Raw genomic sequence first — 15088 nt, 5'->3', positions numbered from 1 at the left:
AGTCAGAGGAATCTATTTTATCTCTCGTAAAAACTTAAATATATTAGTTGTAGAGAGATGATAATAATGAATTCTGATCACATACATTTTAGGCTGTGTGTACATATAAAAGTGTAATTGTAGTGCAAGCAGAATCCAGGAGAATCTCACAGAATGGTTATATGGCACCTGATTGGGACAGCCATGCGGTTCTTGGCCTTGTTGCGATCAGATTGATGTTCTGTGTCACAAATCCTATCCTCGACCCAGCAATCAGAACCATCCATGGTTCATTTAACTTTATCCCCTTCAGAACACAGAACCTTCCTGGGAGCTGGGACGGAACACCCCCCCCCCCCCCCCCAGGTTGATTGGCTAAGGGTTAAAATCCAGCCCAGCTCCATAACTCAATAATTTGAGGACCATGAGTCATGGATGATTCACACGGAGATCTGGTGAATTGCGGATGTTCTGACATGCTCCTATCACAAGATAAACCTTGGCAAAGTTCTATTTCTGTTTTTTTTTTTTTATCCCTTTTTTTGGCATAGCGAATAGCTAACTGTGTATGTTCTTTGTGTCTCTTTTTTTGTAATTATTTTTCTTTGTATATATTTTATACACTGCACACTTTTGAGATATTAAATTATAAAATCAAGAAGTGGCCTCTGTGTGTAAGAGTCGGTTCACACTATGGCGACACGACTCTGTACTACTTCGGGGGCGACTTGTGAAGTCCTGTGCACGCGACTTCGGTGCGACTTGCACAGACTTCATATAATGAATGTCTATACAAGTCGCTCCGAGGTCGCCCCAAAGTAGTACAGGACCCTTTTTCTAAGTCGGTGCAACTTGTGTGTCGCTCCTATTAGAACGGGTCCTGTAGCAGTCAATGGACCGCGAGGGACCGCGACTTGTCAGGCTGACAAGTCGCCTGACAAGTCGCGGCAGTGTGAATCGAGTCTTAATGTCTCATAGCCCTGGAGAGATTGTTGCATTTTAGTGTGTATGTGATTGGTCCAAGTTCATTGCCAATCTGGCAATTGCAGATTGTAAACTAGAAAATCTAACATTAGTGAGTGTGTGGTTGCCTTGCAGGCCAGTCAGCGGACAAACTGCTGGGTGGTGGAAAGCTACCTTTTGTTGTGTGTCTGGGGTGTGGACAGTGGGAAGAGTGATTAACCCAGGGTTCTAGCTCGTAGGATAGCTGGAGGAATCCTAGTAGTGTGTGCTAATTGCTGGACTGCTCCCCAACCCTTCCAGTGCATCAGATGTTATGTAAGCTTGGTATCTGCCTGCATGTGGTCAGCCAGCTGGATTGAAGTGGAGTCTCCCTCTAGTGGTGGCCAGAGGTATTGTTGGCTGTAAAAAGTGTATTACAGCCAGATGCTCAAAATAAGCTCCCCCTCTTTCCCTTTTATCCCAGTCAAGGTCCACACCCCAGTTATCTAGCTGCAACAGGCGTGCGTTCTTGATAAACCCCTACCAGGGTTTTGTCATGGTTTGTGTCCTTACTGGGAGGAGTTTCCCTCACTTCCTGTTTGAAGGGTGTTGGCAGAACAGGAAATGAGGGAAAATCTCTCTAAAGGCGACAATAAAAACCTGACATCTACAGAAATTTTAACCTCCAGCCAAAAATAGAAAAACAAAGTTTTTGTTGCGCTCCATTTCCATATGCACTGTATTCTTAACAGATTTATCTCCTGTTCTCTACATCAATAGGTGCAAAGGTACCCGTCAGTGAACAGAAGTCCTCTGCATTATCATCTGCATTGCCTCCACCGCCCATCAAATCACCCATAGCCCCCATTCCAGTCCCAAGTTTACCACCGAGGAACATCAGACTTCCAGAGCCCATGTAAGTAACACTTCTAATATCTTCAGACAGTATTGTCCTGTATTTGTATGATTCCGAGACTGTCCTCATAAATAGCTGGAGGTCAGGACCAGGGGGTTTAAAAGCAGCATTTTTTTATAATTAAAAATTTCCGTGTGGTTTATCAATCGATATGAAAGTGCGTGATCTAAGCTCTAACGAGCAGGGCCCTCTAAATCCTCCTGTATTGAATTGTATTGTAACTGTATTGTCTTCCCTTATATTGTAAAGCGCTGTGCAAAATGTCAGCTCTAAATAAATCCTGTATAATAATAATACTGATCTAAAGAAGCACTATGGTGAAAAATGTGTACTAAATGATATCTTAAGGTCTGAACTTGTAATGCTGGTGGTATTCATATAGTCAATTCTTTTTGTTATTTGCCGTCTTTAACCACTTCTGGACCAGAAGATATTCCCTCTTAATGACCAGGCCATATTTTGCGATTCGGCACTGCGTTACTTTAATGGACAATTGCACGGTCGTGCAACACTGTACCTAAATAAAATTTATGTCCTTTTTTTCCACAAATACAGCTTTCTTTTGGTGTTATTTGATCACCTCTGTGATTTTTATTTTTTGTGCTATTAAAAAAAAAACGACAATTCTGAAAAAAAAAACTATATTTTTCACATTCTGCTATATAACATTCCCAAAAAAAACCTTTAAAAAATACATTTTTTTTAACATTCTAGGCTAATTTGTTTTCTGCTACATGTTTTTGGTAAAAAAAAATTGCAATAAGCGTATTTTGTTTGGTTATCGCTTCTACTAACTACGGGGGAAGATTTAGGTCATTTTTATTTTCTTATTTTTTTTTACTAGTAATGGCGGCGATCTGCATTTTTTTGCGGGACTGTGACATTGCGGCGGACAGATCGGACCCCTAACTGACATTTTTGACACTTTTGGGGGGACCAATGACATTACTACAGTAATCATTGCTAATAAATATGCACTGTTACTGTAATAATGACACTGGCAGGGAAGGGGTTAACACAGTAAGTGATCAAGGAGTTAAATTTGTAGCTAGCGGCGTGTTTCTAACTGTGGGGGGCGTGGCTTGTGAAATGATCACAGAGACCTGTGTTCCTACAGTATATACAACAGCTGCCCGTCCTTCTCTCTCAGCGGGGAGCAATCGGAGCCGCCTGCCCTGGGCATCCCTGCTGCTGAGTGGGGGCGGGAGCTGCAGGCGCGTGAACGACGTATACCTACGTCAGTTTGCGCAGTTAGGGCGGGCGGTCGGGAAGTGGTTAATATGTGCCAGCTGAGCTGTCCAGCAAAAATGACAGTGACAGTGAATGAGAAAAACTACAAGGTCTTGTTCGCACAGGAGCTTGCTCCCAATTTATATAGCGTTCATAACACTTTGCAAATCAATACCTGTTCTCAGGGCAGCCATCAGAAATTTTGGGGCCCCTTACACAGCTTTAGGCCTGGGCCCCCCGGGGCCTGACCACCAACATTCCCCCATGGCCCGCCGACTGGCCCTCCCACCAAATCTTCCCACTGACCATCCCACCGAGTCCTTCGGTGCACCCACTTTTATTTTAACACTCTTAAAACATAATATATGAAAATGAGAAGTATTATTCCCATCCCTGCACAGAATTATGCATCCCTTTCCACAATGTATCCCCTATTCTTGCCCAGAATCCTGGAGAGGGATGAATAATTCCGGGTGGGGATGAGGATACATTGTGCAGAGGGATGGATGAATCTGGCCTGGGTGGGGATGAGGATGATGGAGTGGCATTGTCAGGGCCGTCTTTAACGCAGGTCAAAAGGGGCATCTGCCCAGGGCCCTGGTATTGTTGGGGAGGGGGGCACAAAGCAGCTGCTCCTGGAACCCGTGCTGCCCTCAAATAGCTATTTTGGTTTAGCAGTCACAAATACAGCTGTCTTGTCCTCCCGTTTTCTCTTCCAGGCAGGTTAACAACAACGCAAGCGGACACAGACAGGGGAAAAGCACAGCTGTGGGGTCTGTGTGTAGCTCGTCCTGACAGGGAGTGAGTCAGAGCTGCTCTCCGTGCTCCCCTGCCCCCCTCCTGCCTCTCAGACTTCTATAGCATAGCACAGAACAGAGTGAAGTGTTCTGGCTGTATGCTACTGATCTGATAGGCGGAGACTGCAGAGTGTGTGTGGGAAAAAGAGCGCGCACACATAACAGAATGGTGCAGCATCGCTGTGAGGATGAGAAGTAGGGGGGTGAATTTGTTTAAAAGATTTGAGAACTACAAAAGGGGAATACAGAGGTGGCTGTGGGCAAAGAGGGGGTACAGAGGTGGCTGTGGGCAGAGGGGGGGTACAGAGGTGGCTGTGGGCAGGGTGGGGATACAGAGGTGGCTGTGGGCAGAGTGGGGGTACAGAGGTGGCTGTGGGCAGAGTTGGGGTACAGAGTGTGTGTTTGTTTTTTGGAGTGGGGAGCGAAATTGCATGTGGGGGGGGGGGGGGGCAAGAAAATGCTTGTGCTTGCCCAGGGCCCAAACAATATTAAAGACGGCCCTGGGCATTGTGAAAATGGATGAGGATGATTCTGAGTGGAGATGAGAGTTCCATTCTGGAGAGCCTCTTCACTATGTAACTCTCATCCCCACTCAGAATCATCCTTATCCATTTTCACAATGCAACTCCATCATCTTCATCCCCACTCAGGCCAGATTCATCCATCCCTTTCCACAATGTATCCTCATCCCCGTCCAAAATTCCTGGAGAGGGATAGATGATTCTGGGCAGGAATTGGAATACATTGTGCAGAGGGAAGGAAGAATCTGGCCTAGATGAGGATGATGGAGTTTCATTGTGAAAATGGCTGGGGATGATTCTGGGTGGGGATCTTTTCTCCACCCAGAATCAACCCCAGCCATTTTCACAATGCAACTCCATCATGCCAGCTTGTCTGGTGTCCGTGTCCCATCAGAGGAGTCCAATCAAAAGTACAGGCAGCACAGCAGCAGCACGTTGCTGCACACACATAACTCGGTCAGTGACTTACCCTCCACACTGCTATCTCAATTCTACTTCATGCACCTGCAAGGCTGGGGCCACTTCCTCCATTGAGCAACTGACTACACCCCCATGCCCGAGTGCTCCCCAATCAGATCTTTGCAGAAGTAGGCTCCGCCTCAGCAGGGAACTGAATGGAGCAGAGCAAGTGGCCAGGTTTTACTTGTGGGGACTCGGAGCAGTGTTGTAACTTGTAGGCGAGCTGGACTGGGGAAAGCTGGTGACATGTATCACGGTGTCTCTCTCTCAGTCTCTCCCGTGCGAGTACGGGTGGGGGGGGGGGATTGTCGGGTGTTGGGTGTTGATCGGTTGTGCTGTCAGCGAGATTAATCAGTGCTGTACTGCTGACATTTTCAAATTATGCAAGGGAAGTGGGCCCCGGGCCCCTCTGGAAGCTCAGGCCCCTTACACCTGTACTGCCTGTACCCCCCTGATGGCGGCCCTGCCTGTTCTATACATCAATAGAGAATGGTCTGGTACACATCAAAGTTTAGCTCTGAGGAAAGGATAAATATCCCCCCCGTGCTATGAGGATTAAATACTTGTTTAGGTCCAGGGTGCTGCAAGAAGCAGCTTTTACTCACCTGATCCTCCACTCCTGCAGGCTTCCTTCAAGGTTTAAAGCGGTTGTAAACCTAAAATAATTTTTTTTTTAAAAAACCTGCAAGACAAAGGCATAATGAGCTAGTATGCATCGCATACTAGCTCATTATGAATTACTTACTTTAGAACGAAGCCCCGACACGGACCCCCGGACACCGCTGCGGGCGCTGACATGATCCCACGGCGTCTCTTCCGGGTTCGGCGGCTCCGGCGCTGTGATTGGCCGGTGCCGCGATGACGACACTCCCGCGCATGCGCGGGAGGGATTTTCCAGCAAGCTCCCTGCAAGGGAAGCTGAAGGTCCGCCGGACCTTCAGAGCGCATGTGCCGCTCGCATGAGCGGCTGCATGCACTGCAAATATCTCCTAAACCGTGCCGGTTTAGGAGATATTAATTGTACCTACAGATAAGCCTTATTATAGGCTTACCTGTAGTTAAAAGTGAAAAAAAGCGGTATACTACCGCTTTAAGAACAGTCCCTCATAGCCTCTTCCCCTCTATGTTCTGATGGGTGCAAGTTCTCTAATGTCAGAGCTTATAGCTCTGCATTGGATGTGAGGATGCCGAGGGACAGTTCGCTGCTGAAGCTAGGGTTGCCACCTTTTTTTTCAAGCTAAAACTGAACACTTTAGTGGCCTGGGACACCTTTGGGTGCCCCAAGGAGAGTAGTAATGCGGTGCACATAGTGTTCTGCAGTCAACAGTGGGTGTGGCCAAATTGCTCTCACTGACATCATTGTTCTGCCCCCTAGTGATGCCGAACATGCCCCCAGACGGCAACAGATTTGTGTGTGACTATCTTGGTTACTTGGGAAGCCACAGCCGCTCTGAATAATGTGTCTGGGTTTCAGTCCGTCTGAAACCTGGGACACATATTTCAAAACCTGGAATGTCCGGGAGAATCCCAGACAGGTGGCAATCCTAGCTGAAGCCTAGGGACGAAGAGGAGAGCTTGAGCTGCCTTTTGCAGCCTCCTAGACCTAAAGAAGCATTTATCCCTTTCCCTGGAAATGGGCTTTATAATCACATGCATCACTTCGGAGTTCATTTACTAATAGCAAATAGATTGTGCACTTTGCAAGTGCAGTTGCAGAGCTTAGTACATAAGGGGAAGCTTCCATCATCCAATCATGTGCAAGCAAAAATATTGTTTTTTTTTTTTTTGTTTTACATTTTCCTTGCATGTGATTGGGTATGGTTTGTGAAGTGAAGCTCTATCTCATTTACTGACCTCTGGAGCAACTTGCACTTGCCTTTAGTAAATCCACCCCTTTGAATTGATCTTGATCTTGCTGAAATATTTAGCCAAACACCACCATTCAAGTCAATGCAAGCACACCACAAATGTGTTCCAAACTATCAATTAATCATTAACGTGTTTGCAGAGTGCTATGGCAAGGCTCTTTTTCTACAAGAATGTACAATTATTCAAAAACGTATCCACTTCCAATTTATTCCCCATCTATCTAAGCTTGCCATGACTTTAGCGGGGGGGGGGGGGGAATTTACTAAAACGGGAGCAGACAGAATCTGGTGCAGCTGTGCATAGCAACCAATCAGCTTTTAGCCTCATTTCATTTGTTTTAGCCCCTGTTCACACTGGTGCGACTTGTCATGTGATTTGACAGTTTCAAATTACATGAAAATTCACACCCCATTGCTGGCAGTGGAACCGTTCATATCGACCACGGCTCATGTCACAGTGATTCTGAAAGAGGTTCCTGCACTACTTTTTGCCAATATCATTGCGACTTAAATAGACACCTGTTAAAAGAAGTTGCAAGCTGCAATGAATTCGGCAGTGCAAATCGCACTGATGAAATTGTGGTGAAATAGCACAACTTCAAAGCCGCAACGGCTTGAATGAGGGCTAGAATTTGAAATTTAAATCTAGACGCTGATTGCATGTAATGCACAGCTGCCCCAGATTCTGTCTGTTCCAATGTTATTAAATTCCCTTCAGGGCCAGCCATTTCACACCACAGAAACGCAGTCTGGATGCATTTCTGCATGCATGTTTTTTGATGCGTACCAGTGATTTTTTTATGCATTTTGAGTGCAATTACAGTGCTCTTTTTCCCCTCTTGTTTTTTTTTTTTTTAAGTTTTCTGGGTTTTTTTTTGTTTGTTTGTTTTTTTTTTTTTGCTGCTCTGCACAACTCCTGGTGGTTTTGCACAACTCCAGGCTGTACTGCACAACTACTGCCTGTACTACATGGCTTCCGGCTGCACTTTCTCAAAGTAATGTCGCACAGGATCTCTAAGCTGTCTGTGACCTGTAATCCTCCCAGAGTTTCAAAGCATCACACTGTCACACTTGCAGCACTGGGGTCTTTTTTATCACTTAGCCGCAGGATCATCAGTTGCCTCTTGCCGATATCCACCAGGCCCTTCCTAGTGAGGGTAGACTTACACCACCTCTGGGCAACTTGGGCTCTCTCCCACAGATTCTTCCAGGCTCTATCCCGTGAGCTCACTCCTGACCCAGCTGGATCCTTGGACTGGACTTGCAAATAGCCCCCCCGAACCCCCCCGCCCCCGGCTAGGCCTAGCTAGGACCTTGGTGTCTTCAGGCTGCCTTTCTCCCAAGTTTCTGCCCAAAGAAACAGAGCCCCTCAACAGGGATCTCCTCCTGCAAAACTGGACCCAGGAACTCTCTCTCCTGCTGCTCAGACCTTGGCCAATTTATGGGCTCTTCCCCTACCTTCTTGCCACACCTCCCTAAGGATTGGCTGGAGAGACAAATATGCAAGCTGCAGACTCTATCCTCACTCCCACTAGAAATCTCTAGAAGACAGGGAAGTAACCGAGCAGCCAGAAGCAATCCAACCCTTGTTTCACTGATTACAGTGGATCTAAACTAAATTTGCCTAGCAGCCTATTCTAAACTAGGAGGGTGCTACAAGAGCATCAAAAACACCTCCAACTTATTGTCAATGCAAGTGATATTACACCCTCAGTATTTTAAACACTTTCAGCAGCTAATTTATTAATTTACTGAGTATGCCGCTTCTTTATCTTTTAATCCTTACCTATGTTCCAGTTTAAGCTGATGCCATGAACACTGCCCCAGGTTTACTGTTTCAGGGTAGGTTATTTCTCTTTCAACATCCTATGATGCCACCTTTGCATGCAGGGACAAGAGCTGCATCTCCCTACCTGTGGTAGTGTAGCGCTGCCCCCACAGAAGCCGCTAGAATACTTGGGTTCTCTGTTCATCACTGAGCCCTAGGCAGAGCACCACCTCTGCTGACACCACCAAACTACCTTGGCCAGGTAGCTTCCTTGCTGTCACACAAAGGAAAAATATGCACACAATTATGAAATAAATGATTAGATTGTATTAGGATCAATGAATAGCATGACAGGCACAGAAAACAGTTAGCTGAAGCAATCAACAAGTGAGTTAGTATAGCAGAGGAACAATGCAACACAGTACAACTCCACTTTAAGATACCTGTCCTGCAGGAAGTAAATGACTCAGACTGAGAGATGTTCCCCATAGTGAGCAAAGAAGACTAAATAAAACACAAGGCTAGCTCACTTGTAGTCCCTCAGTCAGAAGGGACCACATTTAAGCTCCAGGAGATTTATCAAATCTACAACCCAACAACACTTGTAATGGATTTTTCTGCCGACTTTGTTGGAGCCCTTAAGTTGGTGTGCAGTGAAGAGTGAAGTCCTTTTAAGGTAATAAAAAAACAGAATGATTTATTTATTTTTTTTTTTGAGATGTAGTATTGCCTAAACTGGTGGGAAAGATCACCTTAAGAAAATAGGGGGAGGAATTGTATGATGTAGGTCCCTTTAAATAGAGAAATTAAACTTGAGCGGCTAATTCCCTCCTTAGATGTCTTGAACGTGTGCTAAAGGAGGTACAGAGTTCTGCCTAGCAGGGGATAGGGTAACTCAGCCAGAAAACCTGCAGGCAGTATTCGTAGTAGCGGTTAAGAATGATAGACCGCAGCAATGGATGGGCGCTGGCACATGTGTTGATTGCATAAAAATGGAAGACTATGGCAATGGATGGGCTATTGAACTTGTATTGATTGCAGAGGCCTGTACTACACAGTGTCCTTAAACTTGAAGTGGCTTGAACAGCATACACGCTTGCTACAAGAGTTGAGTAAAGTGGGTTTGGAACCCTTTCACCTGGCCCCTATGCAAAGAAGAGTGTGGTGATGAGCATTCGGCTTATGAGCCCCCTTTGTTCTTTGAAGATGTGGCTGCCATGATAAAGATGACCTCCAAATCCAGCAGCAAACAGGTCTCCACCAGTCTGAATCCTCAGGTTTCCCAGCTTCCCAATGTCACTCGTGGCTTTCGGGCTTAACCTGGTCTAGTCCCACGTGGTTTTACACAGTTGCCCAATACATATCCTTCCAGCGGCAAGTCTTTCTATCGCTCCTCCACCCCCCAGTGTTCCCAGGGTTTTTATTTTATATGCTCCCACCCCCTGGCAATTGCTCCTGGACTGTATACTTTGATCTCAGCTAAACTGTCCCAGCGGCCTCTTCACTCCTGTATTGGGACTTACAATGCACAGAGTTCCTGAACACTGCCATCCTGTGGTCAAAATAAAGATCTGCATTACAGTAACAATGCACAGTGTTACACTGTTACTGCAAGGTACTTCCCATCTCCTCCTTCCTCCAAACTAACAGGCTGACTCCAGACTGCACTGTCAACTGTTACCTCTTTCCTGTGAAGACCAGACTTCAAGAAGAGGAAAAAAAAACAGTACTGAGAAGACAGAAGCCAGCAGTCTTGATTGTTGTAAACTGCAAGAGCAGATGTATGAATTCTAACAAGTTTTAACACATAGTTTTTTGGGGAATGTTTATTTTCTTTTGCTCTATGTGTAAAATGCCGAGGGTTAACACTATAAACAACAGTGCCAGGGGTATTATTTGAACAGATTTCAACCTTGGTAATAAGGCAAGTGTTGTAAGCACCCTAGGCTGTGTCCCACCCCCTATCACTATCACTTTCTCTGGACAGCTTGATCCACATGTAAACATGGAAAATGAAAAAAAAAAAAAATAGCACATAAAATAAAAAGCAATTTATATACTATTGCTGCATACTGGGTGAAATTTTCATCACTATTTTTTTTTTTTTTTTTGTACTGAGACCTATTGTTTGGCTATAGAAATGCATACTTGGTAACTGTATTTGACAGATGCCCTGTTGGGGCCTATTGACACTGGTCTGTTTTTCTGCAGTACAACACTTGAATTTTACTGCATAAAACACATTTCAAGTAGAAATCCTGTTCTTTCCTATGTGGCTGGTTCACATCTATGTTGCAGTTCAGTAGTCTGATCTTAAAGGGAAACTTTAAGGGCCTATTCACACCCATGCAGGAATGGTATCACACATGTGTAAAATAATGCTGGCCATACACTATACGAAAAATCGGCCGAAATTCTGTCATTTGGACAGTTCATTTGTTTTTCGCCCAGTTTATGAGCGCGAATCAGTTATCGGTTGTGATGTTTTTGAGACAAAAAATGAAGGACAAGTTTGGAAATTTTCTGCCGAACAAACGATAAATTGAAAGGTTAATGTGTTTTTCGTCCAAACTGTGTGCACTAGGTATATGTGAAAAAATAAACAAAAAAAGGATTCATTTTTGTCTATTGAACAATTTATCGGTCATTACATGATGGCTCTATCATTTGCTCTCACGGCCGAGTGTTCATTTTTATAAAATTTGTTTGAACGATTTTTCGTAAAGTGTATGGCCAGCATAACTCTTGTTGCACATAGTTGCAAATAAGCCTTTATTGTACGAGGCATTTACTCACTAAATCCAAAATGTGCTTCTTATTTATGAGAAAGAGTACAGCCAACCTCACCACATGATACCACTTACACCTTTTTGAACCCGTTCTGGCAGGAAAGTTGACCCATCGGTTACTGCTACTTTAAGTAAGAAAATGTGGAAGTACAGAGGTCAGTCTTTGCATGCAAACTCGTTGAGGGCTGCACCAGAATGAAGCAACATCTGATGAAATACTTTGACAGATTGTTTAAATCACTATCAGATAAGAGGAAACTACAAAAAGACAAGCATGCATTTCGTTTTCTGTAAAATGGTTAAAGCAAACTTGGGGGCAGCCATTGTTAGGCTGGTCTGCGAACTGGATGGAGGAATCCTCTCTGCTATGCTATTGTATTCTGACAGCCGGGACTCAGAATACACTGATTAGCACTGCAGAAGATTGATGTAGCTAAGGATGAAATGAAAATGTTGCAACAGTACTATTCAATAGAAGTACCGTATATACTCGAGTATAAACCGATCCAAATATAAGCCGAGGCACCTAATTTTACCACAAAAAAACTGGGAAAACTTATTGACTCGAGTATAAGCCTAGGGTGGGAAATGCAGCAGCTACTTGACCCAACTGGACCACCACAAGACCCAAAACAGGGGCTTCAGGCATGGTGCAGGAGCTGCAGACATGGTACAGGAGATGCAGGGCTGTGGGCATGGTACAGGAGATGGTACAGGCATGGTACAGGAGATGGTACAGGCATGGTACAGAAGATGGTACAGGCATGGCACAGGAGATGGTAAAGGCATGGCACAGGTGATGGTACAGGCATGGAACAGGAGATGGTACAGGCATGGTATAGGAGATGGTACAGGCATGGCACAGGAGATGGTACAGGCATGGCACAGGAGATGGTACAGGCATGGCACAGGAGATGGTACAGGAGATGGTACAGGAGATGCAGGGCTGCGGGCATAGTACAGGAGATGCAGTGCTGTGGGCATGGTGCAGGAGAATCTCCTGTACCATGCCCGCAGCACTGTATCTCCTGAGGAGATGCAGGGGCTGCAGAGAAGTCTCACTTACCTTTTGGTGAGGCTCCTTTCATTTAAAAATGGCACCAACACGTCACCGCGCACGCGCCGTCTGCCCGGGAATAGCCGAACATGTACGGGCTTTTCCGAGTGGCGGCGGCGCATGCGCACTGCTCTGGGGAAAGGCAAGTACAGTGTTGAGAGTTGCAGCAGCAGTGTTACTAAAGGCTACCTCAGTCAGGGAGGGCTGGAGGGAGCAGTGTCAAAGACTTTTGAGCTAACCAGAGCGTCAGAAGTCAGTTTTCAAGACAGTTCAGCAAGTCAGTGATTTCAAGCGCCAGCAAGCGTTGGTCGACACCCAGCTGGCGTCAAGTCAGTGCTGAAAGGCATTTTGTTCTCAAGTGTCCCAATTTGTACCTAGTTGAGCCAGAGGAGTATCCCACTCATTCCCTTCTCCCATCCCCATATAAACTAAACAAAGCAAACCAAAGATGCCGGACTGTTCATTGTCTCAGATCTCACACTTGGGCAATCAGCTTAAATGTGCTGATGGTGTTACCGGTGACCATGGCAGACCCACATGAGGCTCAATGCCTGGAAATCCTGCTACATATACGTGATTCGGCTCTTTTGGGTAGGGAGCGCAAATGTGCATTGCCACCAGCATGCTCCCGCTGTGGTTATACACAGCGAGAGCCGATCAGCAGGTGCTGTGGACTCGATATCCACTGGCACCTGCCGATCACCCTGCAGAGACACAGAACGGCGGTCTGCCAATGTAAACAAGGGAGATAGCCATTCTGACAGGAGGGAAGGCATGGATCCTGTGTCTCTGCAAAGCAGGAACAGGGATCCACGTCATCCCCTAGTAAAAGCCCCTCCCACACTGTAGTAAAACACTGGCTAGACACTCAGTTGACCCTTTGATTGCCCCTGGTGTTAATCCCTTCCCAGCTAGGGTCATTAGTACAGTGACAGTGTACGTTTTTTATCACTACGTGTTTTAGTGTCACTGGTCCCCCAAAGTGTCAGTTAGTGTTCTACTGTCTGCCACAATATCGCAGTCCCACTATAAGGCTCTAATTGCTGCCATTACTAGTAAAAATATCAATAAAAATGAATAAAAACATCCTATAGGTTGTAGACGCTATAACTTTTGCGTAAACCAATCAATATATGCTTTTTGGGATTTTTTTTACCAAAAATATGTAGCAGAACACATATTGGCCTAAATTTATGAAGAAATTAGATTTTTTCCTTTTTTTTATTGGATATGTTTTATAGCAGAAAGTAAAAAATATTGTTTTGTTTTTTTTAAAATTGTTGGTCTTATTTTGTTCGTAGCGCAAAAAATGAGAAACACAGAGGTGATCAAATATTGATTAAAGATTCTTATGGTGGTAGAAACTTTAGGACAATACACCATCGGACTATACACAAATCTTGTCGAAGGGGTGTTTATATGGATTTTTGATTATGACTTTATCATATTTGGAGGCCTTTTGCATCACAATTTTTTATCACTTTCTTTTTAGGAGCAATTTTATTGTTTACACATGTGTTTGCTTTAACTATCAGTGCTGTATAAATTGAGGTATATTTGTGTAAGGCTTCATTCACATGTCAGCGTAGCGATCGCGGGCAGAATCACCGCGATTCTGCCCGCGATCCGGAAATCATTGCAAATCGTGGGACGCCTGTGCGTTACCGTTGATTTGCAATGGCACCCCAAACGCTGTGCGATGTTGCCGCGATTTGAGCCTGCCGAATCGCGGTAACATCGCGCCAAAAAATTGCGGGACGCATGACGCCCCAAAGAAGCTCTTGTACCTTTTTTGGGCGTCATGCGTCCCGTGATTTTTTTGCGCGATGTTGCCGCGATTCGGCAGGCGCAAATCACGGCAACATCGCACAGCGTTTGGGGTGCTATTGCAAATCACGGGCAACGCTCAGGCGTCCCGCGATTTGCAATGATTTTCAGATCGCGGGCAGAATCTCGGTGATTCTGCCCGCAATCTCTGCGCTGACATGTGAATGAAGCCTAAGGGTTCCCCCTAATATAGCAGCTGAAGTTTATTCACAATAGTTTAGTGTTATTTACTGTATAAATGTATTCATTGATATTTTACCAATATACACCTTTTAAGGTTTTTGAGCCATAGTACGGAGGGTTTGACATATATTTATACAAGGTGATCATATTCCGCTCTTAGGCCTGGTTCACACTAGTGTGATTTCTGATTTGACTTGGGTCGCACAGATTCGCATGACAAGGGAACTCTCATTTTTATTGGTGCCCATTCTAATCAATGTGACTTTGTAAAAGATCCCTGCACTACATTGGTGCAATTTATAGTGTAATTTGGCCCATAGAATATGCAAAGTCGCATCTCAGCCTTAATCGCCTTTTCTCAAGAGAGAATAAATTCTGTTCCTCTAATCTTTCTTCATAGCTGAGCTCCTCCATGCCTCCTATCAGTTTGGTTGCCCTTCTCTGCACTTTCTCCAGTTCCCCAATATCCTTTTGTGAATTGGTGCCCAAAACTGAACTGCAAATTCCGAGTGAGGTCTTCTAATGATTTGTACTCTCTCTCTGGAGTCCATTACTTTTTTTTAAAAACAAGAAAGTATTTTGCTAGCTGGTTTATTGTCTTTATTCTGAATAAATGCCTATTGGTTTCTGGACCTAGCTTTCAATTATCTTTTTTTTGTATTTGGGATGAATTTCTATGTGAGGGAGGGAAAGATGAATCATGAGCCCTGATAATGTTTCTCTTTTAACCCAGATCTTCAATATTTTATAAA

General features: G+C 44.9%; 1 protein-coding gene across 1 annotated transcript in view; it reads left to right on the top strand.

Moving 5' to 3' along the window:
- The window catches only part of FYB1 (FYN binding protein 1), a gene marked incomplete at its 3' end in the record, with an annotated part of 246374 nt that overhangs the window by 146533 nt on the left and 84753 nt on the right, over positions 1–15088 (top strand). Inside the window, exon 3 of the mRNA XM_082275208.1 lies at positions 1702–1837. Coding sequence (XP_082131334.1) covers positions 1702–1837 — 136 coding nt within the window. The remainder of the gene's footprint in view (positions 1–1701; positions 1838–15088) is intronic.

The sequence above is a fragment of the Pelophylax lessonae genome (genome assembly GCF_965119305.1).
Source record: "Pelophylax lessonae genome assembly, chromosome: 1".
Lineage (NCBI taxonomy): Eukaryota > Metazoa > Chordata > Amphibia > Anura > Ranidae > Pelophylax > Pelophylax lessonae.
The sequence above is the reverse complement of the archived record's forward strand: the minus strand, read 5'-3'. Positions and strand labels throughout refer to the sequence as shown.